Source organism: Mustela lutreola, chromosome X (genome assembly GCF_030435805.1).
Source record: "Mustela lutreola isolate mMusLut2 chromosome X, mMusLut2.pri, whole genome shotgun sequence".
Taxonomy (NCBI): Eukaryota; Metazoa; Chordata; class Mammalia; order Carnivora; family Mustelidae; genus Mustela; species Mustela lutreola.
The window spans coordinates 132,540,797-132,568,273 of record NC_081308.1 but is presented as its reverse complement, the minus strand read 5'-3'; the positions used below and the strand labels follow the sequence as shown (position 1 = coordinate 132,568,273).

The window sequence follows — 27,477 nt, the reverse complement described above, 5'->3', positions numbered from 1 at the left end:
GGAAAAATCCTAAATACACAAGAAAGACTCATGTAAAAATGTAAATTATGGAATTATTTGTTACTTATAATGGAGAAAAAGTTTTAAAACAACCCAAATGTCTCAAGGTGTATCATAGGTTACTACAGTTCACCCATTAGACTACTACTATGAAACATGTAAATGATGTTAATACAGTAGCATTACAGAATACACAAATTACATATTAAGTGAAAAAAGATAAAAATTATAAAGACAAAATGTTTAAATTCTATTTTAAAAAACCTATGCATAAAAAAGAAAGGGAAGACACAGAAATGTTAAGGGGACTACAAGTGGAACTTGTGTCTTTTTTCCCATTTTCTATATTCTCTCAAATGAGCATCTGAATGGAAAAATAAATATTAGTTTCATTTCCAACATTATTATTCAGTGTCAAGTTTCATATTTAATTTTTACCTATATCCTGAGTACACTATACTAATATTAAGGTTGAAAATATCATGTCAAAGTAGTATAGTTATGTTATTCTGAAACTATAAACCCTTATGAAGGAAATGATCTGGCAGAGGCAAGATTTAAATGGCTTTCTTTTATTAACAAAGTAAAAGAAAGTATTGTATGGTATTTGTTAATGTTATTAACAAAGCCTAATACCATTCCCAATACGTGCTATTTATATTTATTTATAGAATTAACTTAATTTTTGCTCTTTCATTCATATCTCTAAAGAGCTGTGTTTCTTCAAAGCAGTTCAATTTTCATGTACTTAAAGTGAGTAAATCATTCATGTCCTAATGCTGACAAGGATATTCTGTGCCAATACACTTACCTTAATGAGGTTTGGGAAAATTAGCACTTACAATATACCAAGATGTATACTAAAAACCTAAAATACTAAAATATGGGGATTTAAAATTATGAAGGAAAAAGTGACTCAAGGAACTTTGGTGTCTTTAAGACTTAACTCCTCAATTATTTGCTGATCTGTATTCCTTTCAAAGAGATTCTGTGTTGTTCCTACAAACATTAAGTTCTTGGGACATACTGGTTATATGTAGAAGTAAATGAACTTTACAAATATGTGAAAAGACACATGTTAACTTTAGAAAGAATCATGTTTAAAAAGAAGGTGCCATGCCACAGTTTTAACGTCAATGTTTTAATATCATGAAATACAAGTACAAAACATTGTACGAGTATATGTTGTACTACATGGAGAAGGAATAATACATTTGTGTTTTTATCAGAATCTGTATCACCCAGTGCTAGCCACTGGACCAATGGCTTTCCACAGGGATTTTTCTACTTTTCCTATGACATTTTATCATGAGTAAAAAAAGCTCACAAATCTTTTCAACCACTGCAGATTTACATATATCTTAATATTCTTGTTCAGCTGCTTTGGAGAACAGTTCAGAAATACAAAATTGCCTAGCCAAGAGTTTTGAGTGGCTAACGAATGTTGTTATTTCACATTGGTCAAGATCTACCTTACGTTGTCATTGCAAAGAAACTGAGCACTTGTACAGGGTAAGAAAAAGCGTGGTCTCAGTAGCCCCTCACTGTTTAGGAGGGCAAACTACCATTTCTTGAAAAGTACAGAATATTACAATAGTTATTGGCTAAGCAGTACTTCATGAAAATCTATTTTTATAAGACAAATAACAGCAACAGAGAGCCATAAAGCCCCATATGTACTAAAGAAAACAAGTTTGGAAATACTTAAACTGTTTTTCCTACCAGTTTAACCACATCAAGTGAGAGTTTAACATCAGCCAATAAAGAAAAGTGTCCAGAATTCAGATTCCATAGCACCCCTCAGCCATTTCAGCTAAGATTTGTTTTTTTACGACAAACCAAAAAAAACCTGATGAAGGTAGCATTTACTTTGTTGGAAATGAAATTTAAAAAAAATTAAAATATTGTTAATTTCACAAAATATTTGAAACCAATTTTGTTTTTATAATAAATGATGTTTTTCATTTTAAGTTTTAATTATCATTCTTGCTGTTAAAAAAATCAAAGTCATGTCAACCTTTAGGGATAAGCTTTAGGGTACTTAAAATAACATGTTTGGAAAAGTGAACCACATTTTTAATTGCCAGCATTATGCTTTGTTCTTGGTAGAATCATCTTTGTTTCTTCTTTTTACATCCCAGTTATAAACCCTGGCCATATCTGCAAGAATTGTCAAAGAAAACGCAAATGCAAATCTAAAGACAGTACATGCAATGACTAAGTTAAATACTCACTCACAGAGCGAATCAAAGAGAGAAACCATGCACACAAAATACCAGTAACATGTGTCGTGGCCATATTGTATAACAGAATTTAAGAAATTCCACCAATACAAAGTCAAGGTCTCAAATCAGTAATTGTTTAGCAAATGTAGTCAACTATAGTGTTATACTTGACAAAATATGTGCCTGACACCGTCAAGAGTTTGAAAGACAGCCCCTTATCCATGAAATTCAAAGACTATTCAAACCATATCCTTTCAGGCAATATTTAAATCAGTGCGATGATCAGTAATTTCATCTCTTACTCTCCCTTTGGTTTAATAGGACATTCACTCAATTTCTTTCCCTTTCCACAAGCACCATCGTGTGCAGGCCCTCACACATCAACTATTTCTTTCATGGACTGGGCCTTTGGTGTTGGGTCCATAATTCTTCACCATACTCAGGTCATCTAGATTTTCTCCAATGTTATCTCCTAGAAGGTTTTTTTCCTTCTTCCAGAAGTTTAGTAACTCTGTTCCCCACTCTGGATGAAGTCTCCACATTACACGTCCCATGCCAACCCCTGCTCTAGGCCTCCAACAGGCCTGTCATCCCTCACCCAAGCACTCAACGCCCGCTGCACGCACTTGAAGTGCTCCCAGTCTGGCACAGAACATGAAGTCCTACATGCAAAGTGCTCAGTAAGCACAGGGAAACAACAAAACTTCCCAAGGATTTGAAAATGTTGAGAAATGATCTGATGCTTGAGCTAAAATATGAAGGAAAAAAAGGAGTAACCCACAAAAATAGGGGGAAATCATTCCAGGTAGGAAGAACAAAGCAGAAATATAAAGGGGTGAGGAGAAGTGACTGGGGCTCTTTGGAAGCCAGGATACACTGGGCAAAGGCTAGGGCAAGAAGACGTCAGTGGCACAAAGTAAGACTGGCTTGGGAACACCTCACAGAGTGCCGCAGGCAACTGTGTAGGGCCAACGACTGCAACAGGCACCAGGAGAGACAGGTCAGAGAGGAAAGGCAAAGAGCTGGGTTTCGACTGCCTGCCCACCCTTGACCGGATCCTATACTACCTTTAAAAACACGCCAAGTCCTAACTTCTGAAAGCCTTCTTTGAACTAGTTCCAGCTCATCTCTTTCTTCCTCTAACTTTAAATTGCCTTGGCACTGCACACCTGAAACGGACTCACTTGCATTTTGCTATGAAATTATCATTTAGCTGTTTTACATGTGCAGTTCCAACACAGCAAAACTCTGGCACTCTTTGTACCCTTACCATCCTGTGCCCCCAACAGCTGCAGCACCACAGGAGACCCTTAATAAATGTTTGTGGATTAAACTAACTAGCTTTGAAGGTGTCTTGAGAAAATATCTGAAAAATGCTTATGCACTGATTTGAATGTGCTGTTTCCAGACCTTCACACTTCAAATTCAGATTAATCTAGCTACAAACTTAGTTGAGTATTAGTTCCAAAAGTGTTATTTATTACTCTCACAGAATCTGTAAGTTCAAATCAGCCTAAGAATACGGATATTCTTCTCATTAAAATAATGCAAATAATAGTGTCAAAAACATATGATCTTTTTCATTTCCTCCCTTTGATTTTAGTTAAAGAAAGGATACTGACTTCTGTGGTAGTAAACTGATCTCGAAGAAAGTCAAGGTCTTCCTCAAGAGAATCCAGATTCTTCGTGGCAGTCGATAAATTCTTCTCCAATAATGCCTGGGCTTCATCAATATCATATTCAAGCATTACATTAGCCTGAAGAAAGAAAGTCAGGACAAGTACTCAACATTTACAGAGTGCTTCACAGGTTAGAACAAGGGATGGCAAACTAGAGCCCTTGGGCCAAATCTAGCCAGCTAGCTGCCTTTTCCTGTTTTATCAGAACCCAGATACTCTCCATTTCCCCATGCTTTCACACCATAGCGGCAGAGCTGAGTAGTTGTGACAGAGACCGTGTGCTCTGCAAAACCAAAATATTTACTCTCTGACCTTTTACACAAACTTTACTGATCCTTGGGTTAAAGAATACATTTCCATACATTGTAGCATTTACTCCCCATAAGAACCCTGGTCAGTCAAGTTTTCTTCTTTGCAGGTAAGAAAATGTGGGTTCAAAGAGGCCAGGTTGCCTACACTACCAAAGATCTTAAGGAAACAGGAGAATTAAGAGAAGAACCAATGTTTAGATACCAAATCCCATCTTTCCACAACCTCCATGATGACACTAAATAGTAATGCATTTGAATCAATTTAAATAGTTAATTCTAAGCTTAAGATACAGTAATTAGTTTTCAAATACATACATATGACCTAATTTGATCCAATAATGGCTAACTTGGATGCTAGGGGCAAAGGCAAGGTGACTGTTGAATTCTGAAGATCTGGTGTTACTACCATCACTTAGTGATGCACGCGTTCTAGAAGCCAGGAACCAAACCTTTCCCAGCTCTGAACTCCTCCTGTCACCTGCCTTACCACTGCGCATTTCCTGAACCACTCCCCTCATCTGACAAATGGCATTTAAAAATCACTCAAAGGATCACTGTAAGGATTCAGCAAGACAGACAACATGAGAGTGGCTGGCACAAAGCAGGTGCTACATAAATACTGACTGAATAACTCAATCCATGATAGTTAGAAAACTGTAAAAAAAATTGAGGCAGGACAGAAAAATACTCAATGGAAAGTACGTGTCTCTTCAATACCAGACCCCAATCTCATTCCTGAGTCAACTGCCACTGTGGGTTTTGTTTTTTGTTGGGTTTTTTTTTCTTTTTTTTTTTTTTGGTCAGAGAGAGAGAGAGAGCACATGAGTCAGCATACAAGCAGGGGGAGTGGGAGAGGGAGAAGCAGGCTTGCTACTGAGCAAGGAGCCCAATCCCAGGACCCCAGGATCATGACCTGAGTCAAAGGCAGGCGCTTCACCCACTGAGCCACCCAGGCGTCCCTCCATTGTTTCTTATTACTATTTTTTTTTTCCAGAAAATTTCTATACTTTGGTTCCTTTTAACAAAAAAAAATTAGACTACATTTCCAAAGACTTCACTCATGTCAGAAAAACATCGATGGTTCACTCAGGAAGTACCCTGTGCCAAGTATTTCTCTGGCTGACTCATTCCTCAGTCTTCCCTGCCTCTCTCCGATGGTCTCACAGGCATCTCAAGACTGACACGCCCAAAACACAACTCCAGGTAACCTTGCAAAGGGCCGTGTTAGTCCTCTGCCTGCAGTAACAGTTAGGAATATTTTCCCTGTTGTTTGTCTTCCAACTTTGCTTATAGTTTCTGAGTTTTGTGGCCAAAACAAACCATCCTTATTCCAGGGTTATAAAACAAGTTATCTACTACTTGGCCTAAAACTTTGATGGTGTCAGTATTTCAGGCAAGTATATAATTCATTTAGAATCCATGTCTTATGAGATATGAAGTGGATCCCAGATGGGACTCTCATCAGAGAGCTCTCCTGTGTCCCAGGCTGGTTTACGGAATCATCTCATCCCCACCTGCTGATGGAATGTGAGCCACTGGGTGGAGAGCTGATCCATTCACAGAACTAAAGCTACATAAGTATGGGAGTTAGGGTTACAGAACGAAATGCACAAACCCTGAAAATATTACAAAGAACAAAAATCAGGAGGAGGAACTAAGGAACAGAGTGAGTTTTGGGTTATTAATGTGCCCACCCTTCATAGCATTAGAGTGCCTCCTAGGAGTGATTCTACAAGATAACAGCAAGGAGGAAATCCTTCCAGTGAGGAGAGACTATGGGAGCTATACACTTAGCTTGCTACTTTGTATGGGAACTTGTCTGGGGTAACAAGACCAATGGACAGCTAGCTGGACAGCCAGGAATGGGTTGGATGACTGGTCAGGGAATTGAGAAGAGTAAGATAGGAAAAAGATCACAGACAAGGTCTATGACATCATCTAAAATTGAAATACATGGTTTTAAAAATGGACTCTAATCTTGAGGTTTTTGTAATAATCTTTTCCCCCTTAAGTTTTGAAAGATCTTTCCAGAACTAATAAACACTATGGGTAAGAAACATTTATGTGAGGTTCAGCCATCCTTTCTATTTTATTTCTTTGTTTTTAAAGATTTTTTAAAAATTTATTTATTTGTCAGAGAGAGAGAGCACAAGTGGGGCAGGGCAGAGGGAGAGGGGGAAGCAGACTCCCCACTAAGCAGGAAGCCCGATGCGGGACTCCATCCCAGGACCCTGGGATCATGACCTGAGCCGAAGGCAGAGGCTTAACAACTGAGCCACCCAGGCGCCCCCTATTTTATTTCTATTCCTCTTCCTTCCGTTATATTTATGAGATGAAGCACCAGCTAAAGGGGAAGAGAGAGGACTTCAGTTAGTTTTGTCCTGACCGGGACAGACAAGGACCTTTTGCAGCTCATTGGCACTCGTAATTCCAGTCGATTTCCAATACAGAGCCCCTGAGCTCCCACCCCGTGTCCCTTCCACAGTCCAAGAGAGATGAGTGCTTTACGCGGCTTAAGCAGCAGTGTGGTGCTGGGCAAACCACACTGGGTCACAAGTGGCAGCCACGGAAGCTGCAGCCATTTCAGCTACTTACCCCCAACCAAAGACACACTTTATCAGTAGGAGGAACGGAAGCTTTGCAATACAGGTTGTCTGCCAGTAAGAATCTGGTCTCCAGTGAACTGGTGGACTCCTTCAAACAAATGACAGTACCGTAAATAGGCCAGTTTAACAGGGTTATAAAGGAGAGATCACAGAGCTGAACCTAAGTCATGTGCCAATTAGTGCAGTGGGAAAAGAAATGAAAGCCGGCGCCAGATGGCTGGGCATGGGGGGGACACGGATTCTGGCTCAGCTACTTACTACTTGTGCAAACTTGCCATTTCACTTGACTTCTCTGGGTCTCAGGTTCCCGATTTATAAAATTAGGATAACAATAGTCCTGACACCTCTGAAGGCTGTGGAAAACAGACTTTACACAGACATACACACGTGTACACACAAAACAGTGCCTGGCACAGAGTAAGTGCTATGCAAGAGTTAGCAATTACTGGGGCACCTAGGGCACTCAGTCAGTCAAGCATCCGAGTCTTAATTTCAGCTCAGGTCATGATCTCAGGGTTGTGAGATTGAGCCCACATCAGCTCTGCACTCAGAGTGGAGTCTGCTTGAGATTCTCTCTCTGTCCATCCTTCCCCTTTCTTCCCCACCCCTGCTCACACTCTCTCCCTCTCCCACTCTCAAAAAAAAAAAAAATAGTTAGCAATTATTACTTCATTAGTGCTTCACACTCAACAGACCAGTTTCCTGAAGTCTCTCAAAATTTCACCACATAAAATAATGTACTGGAAATAGTTATTCTAGTAGCCAAGTAATAAATATATATACATTTTTAAAAATATTTTATTTATCTGAGAGAAAGAAAGAGAGCATGCACAAGCTGGCGGTGTTGGGGAGAGGAAGAAGCAGACTCCCCCTGCTGAGCAGGGAGCCCGATGCAGGGCTCGATCTCACAACCCAGGGGATGATGACCTGAGCCAAAGGCAGAAGCTTAACTGACTGAGCCACCCCAGCGCTCCCACTTAATCTTTTAAATACAATATGCTTATAAAATTTAATATTTACAGCCTGCTTTTATTTAATGAATATTACATTAAGACTCAGAAGGTTCTCCAATCCACTTCTGCCAGTAACTAGCTATGTACCACTGTGAAATGAGAACCCAAAACACAATTTCTAGGACTCCACAGATCTGTAAGTTTTAGACTCAGTCCTTATTCTTAAGAACAGTAATAACAATAAAAACCCTTGGATGCTGCTACCTCAAAATAAGACATTTTCTTTTTGTACCTAAATAATTTTCAATTGCATTTAAGTTTTACAAACACTTCATGTAAGTAAAATAATCCAAGAAATGTAGCCCCTAAAATTAAAGTGGACTTGGGAAAAAAGCAACAAAGCTACATTTATCACAGAGGCACACTGTGACATCAGTACAGGTACAGGCGAGTTGGGAAGGCAGACTGGGTACTCTAACACCCTCAGATACCAGGGACCAGAGTCAAGGGAGATGAGTTTCTGCTGAAGTACGCCGGTTCACTCATATTTAGAAACAAAAATGTACTTACTTTTTTCTTCTGCATGTATTTTAGAATTTCTAAAGTCTGCTTAATTTCAGGAATCTGACCTTTCAGCCTGTGGATAAGAAAAAGGTTAACTTAGTATTTTGCAGGCAAGAAAAACACCAGGACACAGTCTTACTAGCTTTGCATTTTCTACCGATTTTCCTTTTGAGAACTAATAAAATCATCCATTTGTCAAAACCCACGGAATACACAACACCATAGTGAACCTTCAGGTAAGCTAAGGACCTCAGGTAATAGTAATATGTTGATAATGACTCACCATTTATTTATCTTTTAAGCAGGCTCTACACCCAATGTGGGGGTCGAACTCACGACCTTGAGAAAAAGAGTCACATGCTCCAGTGACAGAGCCAACCAGGCACCCCATGACTCAACAACTGTAACCAATGTCCCACTCTGGTGGAGACTGCTGATAATGGGGGAGGCTCTGCATGTGCAGAGAGGACAGGAATGTGTGGGAAATCTCTGTACCTTCTGCTTAACTGTGCTATCAACATAAAAGTGTTCTAACAACTCTAGTTGTTCTAACAACTAACAACTATAACAAATTATTCTTGAAAAGCTAACAACTGATTCCAAAGGGACATCAACCTCACTGACAAGAAAATAAGAGACAAAACACACTGAAAACACTGAAAGTTACTTAGAAGAAAGGATGAAATATTTTTTATTTTGTTGACACTGAGGTTTACCTCTTTAGGATGGTGACTAAAAGTTACCCAAGGCTATAATGTGCTGTGCATGGAGAAACGTGCAAACTGGGGTCGCCTGGGTGGCTCAGTCGGTTGAGCGTCCACCTTCAGCTCAGGTCATGATCTCAGGGTCCTGGGACTGAGCCCCGCATCTGGCTCCCTGCTTAGCAGGGAGCCTGCTTCCCCCTCTCCTGCTCATCCTGCTGTGTTTTCTCTCACCCTCCATCAAATAAATAAAATCTTGAAAGAAAGAAAGGGGGAAGGAAGGAAAGAAAGACAGACACACATGCAAACTAGCTGCGGGGGCACTGTCAAATCACAAGGGACTTTGTAATACGACAAACTAAGGACACAAAAACAAAGCTATGGTTCTTTCAGAATACATTTAACTAAATATGACTGGAAATTGGTATGCTAACAAAATTTAAATGTGATAATGAAAATGTACTTATTATAGAAGTGTTGAATCACCATATTGCATACCTAAAATGAATATAATAACACTGCATATGTTACTATATTATTTTATGTTAATATATTATGCTAATATGTTAATATAATACTGAATATGTTAATATATATATATACTGGAATTTAAATAAAAACTTGATAAACAAAAAACAAATAAAATACACTCATTGTATCGTACAAAGGAAGTCACAGCATGCATGAAGGAGACTAGAACGGCAAACTTTACCATTCCCTGTGCTACTGACCTGGCAGGAAGTATGTTAGATGAGCCTGCTACTTAAAAAAATACTACCACTATCTGGAAATAAAGTCCAGTGAATAATCTAGAAACACATTTACTGTTCATTTTAGTTAATTTGAAGGCTAATGCTCTGTGAGCTCTTTACAAGTTCAATATGGATGTTGTAGATCTTCCAAATCTGCTTACTTTTGTATTACATGTTGATATAAGTAAATGCTAAAAAGATATATTTATTTGTAAGATATCTGATATGCATACAACATAAGGAGAATGTTCAAAAAAAGGGTTTTGGTCATGTCCATGATTTCTATGATAACTTTTGTACGTATAACATTACATATAACACATAAATTACGAAGCCAATTAATAAATCAAGCAGCTGCAACCCCCGTCAACTTACGTCACCAAGGTCGCCAAGTATGTCCAAGCGGTATACCCCTCCCCACTTTGCTCTACCCCAAGAGACAGCAGCTCTCCTGTGTGCTTACAGCCCCTTTTCTTCTTTTTCCAATAACTTCATCACATTCATGCATATTCCCAAACAATATATTCTTTGCTGAATTCCTGGCTTAATACAAACAATCAAGTGTTGAATGCATTTTACTCAGGTTAGCTTAACTCAATTACGTTCCTAAACTTGTTCATTCGTTTTCACTGCTGTGTAATATTCAGTTATGAATATAGCACAACTTCTTTATCTACTCTCCTGCCAATGGACACTCGGGTCACTTCTAGGTCTTTGTTATCATAAGAGCAGTGGAAATCTCTAGGTTCTAGGAGTGGGTAGGAGAGTAAGAAGGGAGATAGCATCTTAGAAGGGAAGCAGATCAAATCTTCAAAAGGAGAGCACAGTTAAAGGAAAACTTTCTAGATGTTTTTTCCTCCCTCTAAATTGCCCGGGGTGAATCACCTTACCTTCTCCCTCACTGCTACAGGGTGGAAAAATGGTAGACTTGACCAGAAGCAGAGAGGTCAGGCTCAGCTGACCTCCAGCAGTCCCTCTACGCCCACTCCTACTCCCAGAAGTGAAGACAGTGAAGACCGGGGGCTCAGGTCATGATCTTGGAGTCCTAGGATCAAGCCCCATGTCAGGTTCCCTGCTCCATGGGAAGCCTGCTTCTCCCTCTCCCACTGCCCTTGCTTGTGTTCTCTCTCTCTCTGTCAACTAAATAAATAAAATCTTTGGGGCGCCTGGGTGGCTCAGTGGGTTAAGCCTCTGCCTTGAGCTCAGGTCATGATCCCAGGGTCCTGGGATCGAGCCCCACATCGGGCTCTCTGCTCAGTGGGGAGCCTGCTTCCTCCTCTCTCTGCCTGCCTCTCTGCCTACTTGTGATCTCTGTCAAATAAGTAAATAGAAATCTTAGAAAAAAAAAAAAAGACATACAACCCAGGTGTTGAGGAGATTATAAGACAATTACAAAATACTAAAGAACTTTTACACAGCTGAAGGTAAAGTTAAAGGCAAATGATAGGTTGCAAGGAAAAACTTAACAGGATATGTAAAAGAAAAAGGTTAGTATCCAAACTCCACAGAACCCTAACCACCTGCTGTGGAACAACTCGATCATGCACAAAAATAGTTTTCATTGCATAGCTGACATCTCAGAGGTAAGGAAGTTCCAGGAAAAATTAAAGGACTAAAAAACTGGAAAAGGCTTTGAGTTGAGCAGTGAGAACTAGAGAAAAGTAAGCATCATGAGTTAGGTGCTGCTATCAGCTACAGACCCAAGTCTGTGTCCCTGCGTCGCAGCTCAGTGGGGAAGCTCACATATTAAGAGCCAAAACAGGAAAAGGCTGGTACAGTAGCACTCCTGGCAAAAGCAAAATCCTCCATGCATGAAGGCAAACCACATAGTTATCCATAGTTACAGGAAGCTGACATATAGTTGGTTAAGAAAGAAGAAAAATATCCACACATAGACAAATTACAGTGAAATGAAACAAAAGAGATTATCACCGTGAAAGTATCCAAAAAGAAAAATCAGTTGATCTAAAAAGACAGGCTAGATTTAAAACAATAACCTTATGTTATTTACATGGAACACCCTTATATATAAATAATAAACAGGTTGAAAGTAAAGGGATTGGAAAAGATGAATCAAGAAAATGTTGACCAAAAGAAAGCCGGGGTAGCTGAAAGTATCCAACAAAACAGACTTTAAAACACTAAGCATTATCTTATATAGGGTTAAGTTCACCAACACACAATAATTCTCAAATTGCATGTGACTAATAATATAGACTAAAACGTTTTTCCAAAGGGATAAAGATTGTTTCAGGGTAAGACGGCAGAGCAGCACTCCCACTCTGGCCTCCTTAGCAGTCAGAGCGCACAAACACACCTCCTTTGCTGAGGACAGAGCAGCAACACTCTCTCTGAGCAGAGAGCAGCTGAACGTGGCAGAACTACAAGGCTGACTCCAGCAAGAGAAGAAACTGAAAGGGGGACTGAGCAGGGATTGCTTCCTTTTAGAGAAGTGTAACAGACTTAATCATAAATAAAAAAATAACTGAATCAGAGCATCATTTTGCAATGCACAGTTAACGGATCTAGACACGGAGCACCATAAAAACAGACAACTAGATACTATCTACTTCTTAACGGAAAAATGATCCACGAACCTATGAAGCAGTGTTGTCACCAAGACCCTGAATATGACCAAGACTGCAGATTGAATGACCAATTTACAGTATTGAGAAGACAAAGAAACATGACTGAAAATTTCGCAATTGCTTCGAAATTTAGCAACACAGTTCTGAATAACTCATGGATTAAAGACCTAAATGTGAAAGATAAAGCAATAAACCTTTAGAATAAAATACTAAGAGAGTATCTTCAAGAACTTGGGGTAGGAAAGTATTTCTTAAACAGGAGGAAACAGACTGTTAAATTGGACCACATGAAACTTAAATGCTGTTGAAACAAACAGTGCTTTGCAGTACATCCACTAAAAAAAAAAAAAGAAAAAATTCAAAGCTCACACATACCGTACACAAAAATAAACTTCTGGATTAAGAAGTTAAATGTGAGGGATGCCTGGGTGGCTCAGTCAGTTAAGCCTCTGACTCTAGACTTTGGCTCAGGTCATGATCTCAGGGTCATGAGACAAAGCCCCATGTCAGGCTCCACGCGGAATGTGGAGCCTGCATAAGATTCTCTCACTCTCTCTACCCCTCCCTACCAACAAAAATAAATTTAAAAATAAGAAGTTAAATGTGAAAGCAAAACTTTAAAACTTTTAGAAGAAAACAGAGAAGTCTGTGTTTTTGAATGGGAAATATATGGTAGGATTTCTTAAATGAGATGCAAAAAGCTATTAAGGGAAATTTTAACCAAAAACATTTAAATTAAGAACTACTCATCAAAAAAAACCATAAAGAAAGGAAAAAGATAAATTACAAAAGAACAATTTCTCATCCATGTAACTTAGAAGGATTAGCATCCAATATACAGCTGACCTTTAACAATGTGGGGGCTCCTGCACCGATCCCCCGTGCAGCTGTAAATCCATGTATAATTTTTGAGTCTCCAAAATAGCCTAGTGCTAACTGGAAGCCTTGTAGATAATAAAAGCAGTCAATAAACATATATTTTATACGTTATAATATGTTTTATGTATTATATACTGTACCCTTACAATAATACCTAACATCTTCTTATTTTTTTCCAGTATCTCAAGGCTATGCAGCCCATTTGAAGTTTTTTCAAACTGTCAAATAATCTTCCAAAAATGTTTCCAATATATATATTGAAAAAAATCCAGGTGTAAGTGGACCTGTGTTTAAACCTGTGTTTGAACAATCTATGTTGTTCAAGGGCTGATGCACAAAGAACTCCTACAAATAAAAAAAGACAACCAACACACTACTGAAATGGGTAAAGCTCTTCAGAAAGCTTTCCATATTTACTAGCTCCAATATCATTCCCTTCTAAACCACTGGACCAAAAACGTTCCCATCCGCAACACTAATGACTTCCACTTTGCTAAGTCCAACTCGGTCTTCAGTCCTTACCCTACTTGACACAGGTGATCATTCCCTTCTCTGTAACACGTTTTCTTGCCTTAGCTTCCAAAGTAAACTCTCCGGGTTTTCCTGACCCCACAGGCAGCTTTTCAGTGTTTTTACAAGTTATCCCTCTTCTCCCTAACGTCTGACTGCTGAAGTACCCAGATCTTTGATCTCTCCTTCACCTACATGCACTCTTTTGGTGATGGAGCTCATTTGGTCCCATAGCTTTAAACTACTCCCAAATTTGCATCTCCAGCCCAGATTGCTCCCAAAATTCAGACTCCCGAATTTAATTGCCTGTTTTAACATCTATGTACTTGGATATCCAAAAACGTATCTCAAATGTGTCCAGAATTGAATTCCTGATCTTCATCCAAACCTGCTTCACCCGGTCTTCTCCATGTGCGACGACAGTAACTCCTCCAAGTTGCTCTGACCCTAACCCTCCATGTGTCCCTCCACATCTCACCTCTAATCCACCAGACCATGCTCATTCCAACCTCAAAGTAAATTCAGAATATGCTTCTTTACCACCACCTCTATCACCTTACCTAGACTAACGAAAGGGACTACTAGCTGACCTCCTTGTTTCTGCCCTTCTCAGGAGTATGATCACCTCGCAACCCGAGGGAGTCATACGCTAATAGGGAAAAATCAGACCACACTCCTTTCCTCAAAACCCTCAGCAGCTAACCCTAACCCTCCAATACTCCACACCCTCTTATTTCCTTTCTTATTTCCGTATCATTTATCACCTTCTAACCTACTCTATAACCTAGTTCTGTTTTCTGGCTAGAATGTCAGCTCCATGAGGACTGATATATCCTAAGTACTTAAAATGATGCCAAGCACATATTAGGTGCACAATAAATATTAATTCTATTGAATTGTGTGTTTACTATCCAGACTCCACTGGGCTGCAACCTTTCCAAGGGCAGGGACTGCCTGTTTTGTTCACTGATATACCCCAAGTGCACCTGATTAGGAAGGCTACGGGTACACAGCGCAATTTTTATCCCTCACATCCAGGCCTAGAGCATATGTAAACCTGGACTGAGTACCCTACTATACCAAAGTACTAGAGTGAGCAGTCTAACTCCTCCTCTTTCCCAGGGCTTGGTCCTGAGGCCCATCTCTTCACTATTTACAACCTCCCTGTGGGTGATCTGAAATCTAATGACTTAATTCTTCTTTTTAAAATGAAAATAAACTTGTATTACAAAAGCAGTATGTGACTACTGGAGAAATTTAGCAATACAGATAACCAGATTTTTTAAAGTATCATGTTCCCACCACCTAAAGATTACCACTATTAATACACCACTAGTGTAGCTTCTTCCAGAAATTTGTGTACGTGTACATTTTTTCCAAAATGAGAGCATATCCTTCATAGTGTTTTCTATCCTGCTTTTTTTGTTTAGCACTCTCCCTTTGTTTATGTCGATGACTTTTCATCTAATACCCAGCCCTTATTCCAATTTCCCTGTCACCAAATCAAATGAGAAAATGTATCTGAATACAAACTTTTGTACTTTTATATGAATGGCACGTTATGGCCAGATGATCCTTCCTTGCTTTAGTCTGCCTCTGAACTCACAACCAGCCTTCAAACTTCTACAAAGCCATATGCTTCCACTGGAAGCTTCTCCTGAGTCTCCTTGTCGCCCTCCAGATCACACCTTTCCCTGTGCTAACTCACTACTTTGTATTAAAGTATCTCAACTGCTATACTTTATTTGCTTATCTTATTTACATACCTATCATGCCCCTAGACTGTGTCCCTGTTGAGAGCACACAAAACAGTACCTAACTGACATAAGAATATCTAATGAATATCTAACTGACATAAGAATGCTGCCATATGTGCATAGCAGATAGCCCCAAGTATTTACTGCAGTGAACTGACTTTATAATCTACTATAAAAGTATAGGGAAATAAACAATTGAGAGCAAGGATGCATTTGTCCTATGCCCATTTTCTGTGAACTCTAGGGAAAGTCATAACCTCTATGGATCTCACATCTCAATGGCAAAATAAGAAGGATGAACTAGAAATCTAAGATGTTATAACCCTAGATGTTTTGGAATAAGGTCTTCAATATTCATTCTGTTATGTTTTCAAAACCATCTTTAGACTAATAATACCAATTGCTGGCGAGGATGTGAGCCACTGGAACAACTGGAACTCCATACGCTGCTGGTGGGAATGAAATATGGTACAGCCGCTCTGGAGGACTTACATCAGTTCTCTCGTAACACTGAACATTACACTTACTATAGAGTCAGCAATTCTACTCCAAGGTGATTACCCAGGAGAAATGAAAACAAACACCCACACAAAGACTTCAATCAAACAAGGAAACAACCTAAATGTCCACTGACAGGCAAACAGGTAAAAACTGGAGCAAGATTCAGCACTGAAAAGAAACTAATTTACTGATACACACAAAACCATGGGTGACTCTCTCAAAAGCATTGTGCTATGTGTAAGAAGCCTGACTTAAAACAGTAGTTACTACATGCTTTCATTTAAATGAAGTTCAAGAACAGACAAAACAAATTTATGGTGAAAACAATCAGAATAGTGGTTGTCTCTGTGACTGGGCAGAGTTGGCCAGAAAGGGGGGACAGGGAACTTCCTGCGGTTACGGAATATTCCACATACCGATCTGGGCGGTGGTTACAGAAGTGAATATATCTGTGAAAATTCATTAAACTGAATATTCAACAACTGGACATTTTATTATATGTAAATTATGTCTTGATTTTTAAAGTTTAAGCCATACAAGATTAACAACAAAAAAGCAACTTGTAAATTTTTTCACTTACCTCCTTTTCTTTTGAGCAAGATTGAGTTCCATAAACTTATACTTCTGGTACTGTTCGTCCAGCTTCTTTAGCACTGTATCTGCAGTCTCATTCCCAGGCTGTTTCATGAAGGAATCTACATCTTCCTTTAGCATCAAAAATAACACATGACAAATTTTAAACTTTTTTTTTAAAGACTTTAAACCCTGAGATCGTGATCTGAGCCAAAACCAAGAGTTGGTCATTTAACCAAATGAGCCACTTGGGTGCCCCCAAATTTTAGAATTCATACCTCTTATCTGATTTTTGACTGCTTCAACTTAAAAACATACAAAAAATAAAGCTTTTTTCCAAAAGATTGTTTTTAACTAAAATGTAGTTATAAAAAGTTCAAGACCATTTCAGACAGTGCACATACATTATATAGCTAATTAATTCTTCCCCCAGCTTCCTCTTTTTATTTTTATTTATACATACAGAAAGTTAGATGACCTTACCTGCTTTATGCACCCCCCGGGTGGACCTAGTAGTAAATATGAAAATTACCAACAATCAAACACATTGCCTAGTCATGTAGCCTGGTCACAAAATGACTCCACAGAATGTATGCCAAAAGTATCAACTAAGTTTTTTAAGATTCATTTATTTATTTATTTATTTGACAGAGAGAGAGAGAGAGAGATCACAAGTAGGTAGAGAGCGAGGGGGTCGCAGGCCCCCCTGCCGAGAGCCTGATGTGGGGCTCAATCCCAGGACCCCGAGACCATGACCCGAGCTGAAGGCAGAGGTCCAACCCACAGAACCACCCAGGCACCCCTCGACTAAAATTCTTAATGCAAGTTCTACCATAGAAATCATGCTAAATACAGGCACTAGGTTCCTGAGGCAAGCCACAAATACCTTCTTAAGAATCAACTGGTGGAAATAAAGTAAACCTAAAAGGCAAGCAGAACAATCTTTCATAAAAGGAATAACTAGGCAAAAGACAAGTAGTAAAACTCAACAGCATTTTAAATATATATTACATACTGGTCCTTGAAGAAAAGGTAGTTAATTAGATAAGGATCAGGAACTAGATGAAAATATATGGAAACTTAAAGGCAATCCGATGGGATCTTTCCAGCACTTTAAAGAACGTTATTTCTTCATTTTAAGTTGAATTCAATTACCTTCCAGTTTCTGAGTCATTATTCTTATCCATACTTAGTAGCTGTAAGGGAGTATTTTAGCCAAAACAAGATAAGAAGGAAAAGAAAAACAGCAGCAAGGGAATGCAAACTATGAAGCCATCAAGCCAGAGATATAGTAAAAGAAACTGGAAAGGTGAGGCTGGGGACAATGGCTGAAGTCTGCATGTATAATGGAGACGCCTTCTTCCTAGAAGGGTCACTGCAGGAAAAGAGGTAGAAGTTGAAGTCTCTATGAGCTGATAGATATTGCTGGGAGCTTAGAGTCTATCGAGCCGAATTAACTACAGCAGCACAAAATTGTGGCTACGAGACAGGGCTTGCCTGGCTTGAATCCTGGCTTCACCACATACTAGATGTGTTCACTTTGGAGAAGCTACTCAACCTCTCTTTGCCTCAAGTTTCTTGTCTGTAAAATGAAAATACCTTTCCCTCACAGGGAATTAAATGAGTTAGCATCTGTAAAATCCTTCAAAGAATACATGAGAGCTATTAATTGCTGAACAAACATTAGCTATGTCTATAATACAATGTGCTGAGGGAAAAGATGAAAGCGCCAAGAATTCTGTCTTGGGGCAGTGGTCAAGAAAAATGACAGGGAGAGACGCTTGGGTGGCTCGGCTCGTTAAGCGTCCAACTCTTGATTTTTGCTCAGATCATGATTTTAGGACTGAGTCCTACATTAGGCGCTGTGCTCAGCAGGGTTAGGGACCTAACCAGACTAGCTCTCTAACCTGGTTTGCTTGTCCCTCTCCCTCTGCTCTCACCCCACCTTGTGAGCTCTCTGTCTTTATCTCCAAAATAAATATATAAACCCTTTTTTGAAAAAACAAAACTACAGGGAGGTCATATGTGAACTAGATGTTGAGAGATTAAGACAGGACATCAGCACCTGGGCAAGGGGGAAAGGACTGTTCAAGCAGAGAAAGAAAACCAAGTGTGGCACCGGTGGCAATGGAGGAAAGGATGAAGTCTGCCTCTTAACCAGTACAGCACAGGGCCTCCTACACCAGAGAAACTAATACATATTAAGCATCCACTTGTTATACTGAAAGCACATACCGCTTCTCACAGCAACTCTCTAAACATTGCTATTCCTGTTTCAGCAAAAGTGACTGAGATTCAAGGTGGTAAGAATACTATGCTCAAGATGAAGCAGCAATTGCAAAGCAGAGGCAGGGTTCAAACTCCGGCTGCTTAGAAGCCAGTGTTCTTTCTACAACACCATGTTATTAAAATACTTACATAAAATTTGGCTTGCCTATATATTATATTCTACTGGTAGAGATTTTAAAGTCTAGTAAAATATCCCATAGCAATTTTAGGGAGGAAAGGTATTTTAAGATAGACTTTTTAAAACCTCAGATAAAGTGTATCCTCCTGAATGAGATTTTTGAAGTCATCTCTAGATGAGGACCAAGAACGTACTATTTAAGGCACTATGAAAATTGAATTCAACATCTAGTTATGAGCTTATACTTATGTGTCAGGTGCTGTGCGAGGACCAGGAGAAACGACCCTGAGCCCACATGACTATCTCACTTTCCTCCCACTAGGAGAGCATGTAAGTAGAGGCTCTGGTACTCTACAGATTGCCCAAATTCAAATCCTGGATAAAATGCTTATACATTATATGACTTGGGGCCAAGTGACTCAAGTAACTCAGTTTCATCTACAAAGTGGGAATAATAATACCTACCTCCTAGAGTTCTGTAAAAGCATTAAGAAAGTGCCTGGCAATCAGCAAATTCTGTCTCATTACCATTAGTTGGGAAATGAATGTAAAGAAATAAATGGCACAGCTCCGAGACAAAAAAATTAGAAAAAAAAAAAACCTACAAAATTGAATCAGCAAATGCAAATATGCAATATATGCAATACAGAGTGTATATAAAAATGGTGTAAATAGGGGCGCTTGGGTGGCTCGGTGGGTTAAGCCAATGCCTCCAGCTCAGGTCGTGATCTCAGGGTCCTGGGATCAAGCCCCACATTGGGTTCTCTGCTCAGTGGGGAGCCTGCTTGCTCCTCTCTGCCTCCCTCTCTGCCTATTTCTTGTGAGCTCTGTCAAATAAATAAATAAAAATCTTAAAAACAAAGAAATACACTAATGTTATTTAAGTTTTGAATTATTATACTGCACATCTGAAACTAATGCAATACTGTATGTTAATGCTACTGGAATTTAAATTTTGTTTATTTATTTGACAGACAGACATTATTAATGTTATTAATAATCCTATTGTTCACAGCTTAATAATAAACATATTTTTAAGGATAACAATATAATGCCACATATATAAACAAAAAATCATTCTTGGGGAGCCTGGGTGGCTCAGTGAGTTAAAGCCGCTGCCTTCGGCTCAGGTCATGATCTCAGGGTCCTGGGATCAAGCCTCGTTCTCTGCTCAGCGGGGGGCCTGCTTCCCTTCCTTTCTCTCTGCCTGTCTCTCTGCATCCTTGTGATCTCTGCCAAACAAACAAATAAAACCTTTTTAAAATTGGTCTAAAGAAAGAATAAAAGAAATGGTTATTTTGAATGAAAATGAACAAAAGGTGGAGAAAGCAATACAGGCACAAACCAAAAGGTCAAGAAAATTCCGCTGAGACTTGTCAGAACTGAGTGAGGAAAGATCGATGATACTGAAGACCAGTCGTGTATTTTGTGATACTGTACTGGTTAGAACTCAGACCTCACCCTTTGTTTTCTCGCATTATTCAAACAATTTTTAAATATTATTTCTAGAATATGTTAATGAAAGGATAGTGTTTGATTGGATTTGGGACGGATTCCCCCTCTTCTGTGAAATTGCATTCCCTACCTCCTCTCTACTCCGCACGATGCACTGTCTATTAAATTGTTAGAATGATGTACGTAAAACCAAATACGATTATATCGTGCCTTTATTTAGACATCTTCTAATGACAGCCCGTTACCTATTGAATAAAGCCGGCACACTCTGGACTCTACCCTCTACCTTCCCATCAGTCTCTTCTTCCCTTCCTGCCAAGAAAAGACCACTGCATTGCTTCAACAGACGAGGTGTAATTTCCTATTTTCACAGCTGAGCACCAGGTGTTCTGACTACTCACTGTACCCTAAGTCACCATACAACCGTCGGTCGTTCCAGCATCTAGGCTGAGTCTGTCTCCCGGCTTCTCACCGCCTCCCCCTCTCCCCGACGAGCAGCACAAGGTGTCACCCTCAGACCGCCCCGCCCCGCTCCACGGTCCTCACGTCCGGCACACCCTTCTCTTCGCGCACCGCGTGTCCCCCGAGGTGGGGGATACCAGCCGTTCAGTTCGTCTAGGCGTAGAGGGGAGAGCTGGCAAGTGCTCTCTCCCATGTCCATTAGCTCAACTCTTCCCCCATAGTCGAGGCCGCGGTAAAGCCAGGAAAGAAAGGGGTAGCCCGTGCCCTAACGCCAACATGCCGAAGGTCGGCGTGGCTCTTACCACAAACACGGCCTCAGGAATCCCGAGGTGGAGCCGCCGCCCGTTTCCTGCGGCCACTTCTCCTAATGCACAGCCATCCTTCGCGGCCGCCATCTTGGAGAAGCGTGCGCGCGACTAACTGCCTCTCGAGCCACCAACCGCTGGTGGTCCCTGATTGGCTCGCTCACAGCTGCAGGCTCGCCACCGCCGCCCCGCCCCCCCACCTCCCTGTGAGCCTGCGCGTTCATTGGCGTGCAGGAAGTAGCCGCCCCTTCTCTCCCGTACGAGTCGCCCATCCTGTGGATGCTGATTGGCTGTGCACAGACGACTGACAAGCCAGGAAGTGCCGTGGGGAAGCTGCTGGCTCTGCAGGAAGAACCAATGTAGGGTTCAGGGAGGAGGTATCTTGGGGGTTTTGGGGGTGAAAGGGCTCGAGGATCCTGGGAATCAGAGACCAAACTAGACCTCAGTACCACCGCAGAACAGGCAGCACCTCCCAGAATGGTCTTTGAACCGAACTGATTTCTTCTCGGCTTCAAGTGAATCTGGAACCTAGACGCCACAACGGGTTCTTGGTCTCCGTACCTTTCCGGTCCCAGCGAACTTCCCAGCCCTCAAAGGGGGCGTGTTTTGTGTCTGTTTTGGAGTGGAGCATTTGGCCTGATTGTAGTAAATACCCCGCCCGCTGCACCAACCTTTCCTGAAAGCCACCCTTGATCAGAATGTTGCCATCCCAATTCAACGATTTTTAAAACTTCATATTGTTCACACAAAATCCTAAGAACTTGGTCAACAAGGTCCACCACCAGGACGCCTTGAAAGTAAGTGCATTATATGGAGCTAAGTACTTACTCTTTGGTCTCTTCTAACAACTAATAACCCTGTTCTTCCCACCTTCACTTACTCTGTAGTGCTTGGCCGTGAAGTGGTGCTCCATCCACTCACACAAACAGTACTGTAAGGGTTAGGGTAAAGGTTAGGTCCCTTACTTAGTGGGGATACATACGTAATAATGACAGTTCTTAACATTTATTAAAATCTAACTGTATGTGTGCCAGTCACCGAATTAGGCTGTTTAATCCCCACAAGCCCAAGAGGGCAGGAGGGACTATCATCACCCATAGTTAACATAAAACTAAAGAATCTTAAAAATAAGCTATTGGTGGGGTGCCTGAGTGGCTCAGTGGGTTAAACCTCAGATTTTGGGCTTAAGTCATGATCTCAGGATGGTGAGATCAAGCCCCACCTCATGCTAACCCTTAAGATTCGCTCTCCCCCACTCCCTCTGCCCCTCTCCCCTCTAAAAAACCAGACCATTTGTAAGATAATAGGATAAATGTTCTAACAGTCACATATTGGGAAGCAAGGGAGCACAGATACTACACTACCTCAGTAGTATTTTATTTTATTTTATTTTATTTTTTAAGATTTTTATTTATTTATTTGACAGAGAGAGATCACAAGTAGGCAGAGAGGCAGGCAGAGAGAGAGAGAGAGGGAAGCAGGCTCCCTGCTGAGCGGAGAGCCCGACATGGGACTCGATCCCAGGGCCCTGAGATCACGACCCGAGCCGAAGGCAGCGGCCCAACCCACTGAGCCACCCAGGTGCCCCCTCAATAGTATTTTAAAATGAGAATAACAAGGTATACCAATAAGGCTGTTGTAAAGATTAAATGACATATATGTAAAGAATCTAACATGTGCCTACTACACAGTAGGGTAACCAAATGATTTTACTTTCATTATCTTGTCATGCCCAACTTCTTTCCAGTCTGGTCGTTATGAACACATACATGAAGTGACCTTGTCATTGTAGGTACCAGCAGAATTGGAAAAGAGTCAAAGAAAAGCCTTTCAAGGCCAAAGAAATGAACCTACATGCATTAAAACCCTGGACCAGGGAATGAAGAAGCCAAAGTTGCCCCAACTAAGTCAAGAAAGAGGTCAGGCCTGGGAAGCTAGAAGTCCATGACTCAAGTTCCAGCTCCTAACACTATAAGGCAATCTTAGATAGTACTAATTAGTACAGACTGCTAGAAATACCAATAATCTGGATGGAACCTCTAATGTCACAGATGATGAAACTAAGGCCTACTAAGAGAACAGAATGTGCCTACAATCCCACAGGAAATCTTGGGATAGAGCAGAAAGAACCCAAATAATTCACTTCAAGTCCAGTATTTTTTATTTCATGAAAACAGACTTGTGGAATAAAGTAGAATATCCAGAAACAGACTAGTACACAGAGGTAGCATCTCAAACCCCTGAACCAAAGATGGACATTTTAAGAGATAGTGTTGTGACAGTTGGGTAGCAATTTGTGAAAAGCTAAAATTAGGTTAATATCACAAATAATATACAAGAATAAATTCCAAATGGATTACCAAAATAAATGTTAAAAACCCCAAATTAGATATGTTCCAGAAGAAAATAGGAGGTAATTCCACCTTTAGCTTTGGTATAAGACATTCTATGACTCATCCAGGGACAAAGAGAGAAAAGATCAATATATTTCCTCATTTATGAAAAAACAGCAATACAACTCCTGCAAAAATAATACCAAAACAACTCAAACTATAAATTCAACTTGAAAAAATTCAGCACAATTATGTCATACAGATAGACAAAGCATACTGAAAAGTGGGCAAAAGTCAATTAACAAGAAGATGTAAAAGTCTCCTTTAAACATGAAAATGTTCAACCTCACAAACACTAATAAAATTCAAAGTAAAACTCCTGTGAGGAGAATGAAAACCTATCTGAGAGCTGGGAGATGGGGATGGGACAGGGAGAGGATACTGGAGAGAGGGTGGAACAGGCAGAAAAAAAAATTAAAAACCAGAGAAGGGAAGAAGAGCAACATAATTTTAAAAAGAGGGTGAGGCCAAAAGACATTGAGCAGGGCTGGAACTCTGGGACATGGGGTTTATACAGACAGCAAGAAGAAAGGGAGACAGGAAAATTGGAGGAGAGGCACACCCTCCACTCTGAACACACTCAGAAACCTGCTCAGGGAGGGAAACATGGCTGGAGGTATAGGAATTGCAGCAGGACTGGAGTAGTAAAAACAAATGCACAGAGACGGAGAACTGAGGAGCAGGACGCAGGTGGATTGGAGAGCAACAGAACTGCAGACCTGGGGAGAGCAGGGTAGGGAGGACATTGGAAGAGTGAGAAAAGTGGCCAGAGCTAGAGGACTGGGGAGAGAGGAGGAGTTCCAGGACTGGGGAGATGAAAGAGGTTGCAGGAGTAGAGACAAGGGAAGAGGAAAAGGACTGCAGAGAGGACTGGACTGGTGTAAAGGTACTGGGGGAAGTAAGGAAAGCGGGTGGGGCTTGAGACTAGAAAAAGGGGTGTTTGCAGAGGGCCTGAAAGAAGAGAGGGTTTGGAGGACTGGAAGGGGTAGGACTAGAGGATCTGGGAGAGGAAGAATCTGGAGGACTGGACATGGAGTGGGACTACAGAACTGGGGAAAAGGGAGGCGGTACAAGGCTGGGAAGATGCAAGAGGAGAGAAGAAATTGAACAGGGAAGTAGGACTAAAGAGGAGGAGGAGCCGAAGAGTGGAGTGGGTCGGTGGTAGAGGGCAGTGGAAGCTTCCATATAGTAGTAGCGAAACCTAAGAATATGAAATTAAATAGTACCATTATATTAGAATTAAGTAGTTAGATAATGAAATATGCTAGTTACCATTAAAAACTCCAAATGAACGGAGAGAATTTAAATAAATGGAGATTTATACCATGCTCATGATTTGGAAGCACCGATATTACTAAAGTTTCTATATGTTTATTTTCTCCAAATTTAACTATATATTGGGTGTAGTCCCAATCAGCATTCTCAGGTGCCTTAAAAAAGAAAGAAAGAAAGAAAGAAAGAAAGAAAGAAAGAAAGAAAGAAAGAAAGAAAGAAATTAATTGATCAGTTGATTGTAATATTTTCATGGGATTTTCAAAGAGAATCAAAATACCTGACACAACCTTGGAAAATGTGAATGAACATGGAAGGCTAATACTACCTGATTTTGTGACCTGCAGAAAACTGTTGTAATCAAGATAGTGTGTTGTTGGTCTAAGGATAGAAATATGACTCAATAGAACCAAACAAAGTGAAAAATAGAGCCATAAATTTGTTGTCAATTGATTTTTGAGAAATCTACCAAGGCAACTCAAGGGGAAAAGAATTGTCTTTTCACAAATGTTGCAGGAACAATTGCATAACTATCTGAAAAAGTAAATCTCTACCCTTATTTGTCACCAAATATAAAAATATATTTTAGATGGATAATAGATCTAAATATAAAAACTACAACTACAGACCTTCTCAAAGAAAACAGGAGGATATCTTCATGACATTGGGAGAATCAAATATTTCTGATGACACAAAAGGCACTAATCATAAAAGAAAAACTTCATAAATTAGATTTCAAGAGTGGGAAACACCTGCTCACCAAATGATACCATTAAGAATGTGAACAGGCAAAAAAAAAATGTAAACAGGCAAGTGACAGACTGGGACAGATTATTTGTAGAATATATATCTAACATAGAATTTATATTCAGAATATATAAATAACTAAAAATAAATAATTAAAAACAAAGCAAACATTCAAATGAACAAAATAGTTGACATTTCACCAAAAAAAGATTGGAATGACCAATAAGTACGTAAAAAGTTGCTTAGTCATCAGAGAGGTATAAATTAAACCACAATATTATGTTACCACACACCCAATAAAACAGGCAAGATTAAAATATTGATAGCAGTAATTGTTCACCAGAATTTGGAATGCCTGGAATTCTCATATTGCCAGTAGTGTAAAGTGGAACAGATGGTTTTGGAAAACTTTTGGCAGTTTCAATTTTAGACAAACACCTACTCTATGCCCAAGCCGTTCTACTCCTAGGTATTTACCTAAGAGATGTATTCACATTTGTCCACAAAAAGATTTGTACCAGCATACTTACAGAACTTGTATGTATACATCAATTTAAAATCTGGTTTAAAAACAATGAGTAACAATAAATATATTTTCAGATAAACAAAAACTGAGTTTATCACAAGCATAACTATACTAATGAAGTTCTAAACGTTGTACTTCAGGAAGAGGGAAATGATTCCAGTGCAAGAAGAGAATTTGTGAACGTGTGGCTTGATCTAAGCAAAAAGTGTTTCCGTAAATCGTAATCCCTTCTTTTTAAGTAGCTCTGTGCCCAGTGTGGGGCTCGAACTCACAACCCTGAGATCAAGAATTGCATGTTCTATGGACTGAGCCAGCCAATCTAATACTTTTATTGGGGGCGGGGGAGTGCTAACAAAATGGAGCAGGGTTAAAATACAGGACCACCAAAACTCCTTAAGTTGGGAGGGAATGTCCTTGTAGCTCTAAAGTGTTCTAAGGTCCTTGTGTTATTTGGGAGGGGAGATTAGATGGTTTTTTGATAATTTTCCAGTGTAACATTTCAAGGATAACTATTAAAACAAGAGAAGTAGGATGTATTACCTCTAAAACATTGAACTGAAGAATCTCAAAAAAAAACTGAATATGTTCAAATGAATGTTTATTTTAATTGGAAGCTGTGGATGATTCAGTTCAGGCTGTAGAGAGATCACTTTTGTTCACCTCTGAATCTGAACACTTTCGCTTTGGTACTTCTACATGGATTGTGTCTGCATGAAAGAAAGATGGATGTGTAAATCTTTTGTCATTTCTACTATTTTTCTTTGTGGTCATAAAATAAATTACAAATATTTTTTACATAAAACTCTGGTCAATCTTATTATCTAATACCCAGAGCTTTGTGAGGCCTCCTTAAGCAAGCATTCAGGAACCCAGGAGCCCAATACATCACCTAATGACTGAAGGAAGAAACCTTGTAAAGACTTCTAGAAAACAGAACTCTGAAGCCATGACATGCTCTCCCACATGCTTTAACTACATTCATCCACATTTTCACTTCCTGCATCCACTTCTCTGCCCATAATACAAAACTTCTATTCTCTGTACATCATTTCCTCCTTTGATCTCTCATGGTTCTTTGTGCTTTCCTATCTGTTTATATGTTTATCTGGCTACCTATTATTAAATCTGGGAGATCAACTTTGTTATCACTTCTCTGGGAAGTTGTTCCTGAAATCTCCAGCCCCGCCTCTCCAGCACTAATGACACTTGGGTTTGTTAAATGAATGAATAAAACTGAGTAGGCATCAGAAAGCAGTTGAGGTTTAACAACTCAAGTTTGTAGGGACCAGATCTGCACAGTTCTGTGTTTTT

The 27,477-nt window shown here is 39.9% G+C and overlaps 2 protein-coding genes and 1 long non-coding RNA gene across 4 annotated transcripts in view; 1 reads left to right on the top strand and 2 right to left on the bottom strand.

Moving 5' to 3' along the window:
* Positions 1-1,125: 1,125 nt before the first annotated feature.
* On the bottom strand, positions 1,126-21,384 carry VBP1 (VHL binding protein 1). 2 transcript variants are annotated; one of them, XM_059156702.1, is made up of 6 exons: positions 21,226-21,384; positions 16,607-16,731; positions 8,345-8,411; positions 6,811-6,909; positions 3,844-3,982; positions 1,126-2,160 (listed from the first exon to the last, which is right to left on the bottom strand). In XM_059156702.1, exons 1-6 carry the CDS (start codon positions 21,316-21,318, stop codon positions 2,090-2,092), a joined length of 594 nt encoding a protein of 197 aa, XP_059012685.1. In that variant the 5' UTR covers positions 21,319-21,384; the 3' UTR covers positions 1,126-2,089. The 2 variants fall into 2 exon arrangements, with proteins under 2 accessions (XP_059012685.1, XP_059012686.1); XM_059156703.1 differs by lacking the exon at positions 6,811-6,909.
* Positions 21,385-21,517: 133 nt separating this feature from the next.
* LOC131820857 (uncharacterized) lies at positions 21,518-26,968 on the top strand. The gene is made up of 2 exons (XR_009349796.1): positions 21,518-22,025; positions 23,021-26,968. It is a non-coding gene; the product is annotated as an uncharacterized LOC131820857 (long non-coding RNA).
* The window catches only part of LOC131820853 (phosphatidylinositol-binding clathrin assembly protein-like), a 34,863-nt gene continuing 34,170 nt past the window's right edge, over positions 26,785-27,477 (bottom strand). The window contains exon 16 of the mRNA XM_059156701.1: positions 26,785-26,873. Within this exon, the coding sequence (XP_059012684.1) occupies positions 26,859-26,873 (15 nt within the window). The 3' untranslated portion in view covers positions 26,785-26,858. The remainder of the gene's footprint in view (positions 26,874-27,477) is intronic.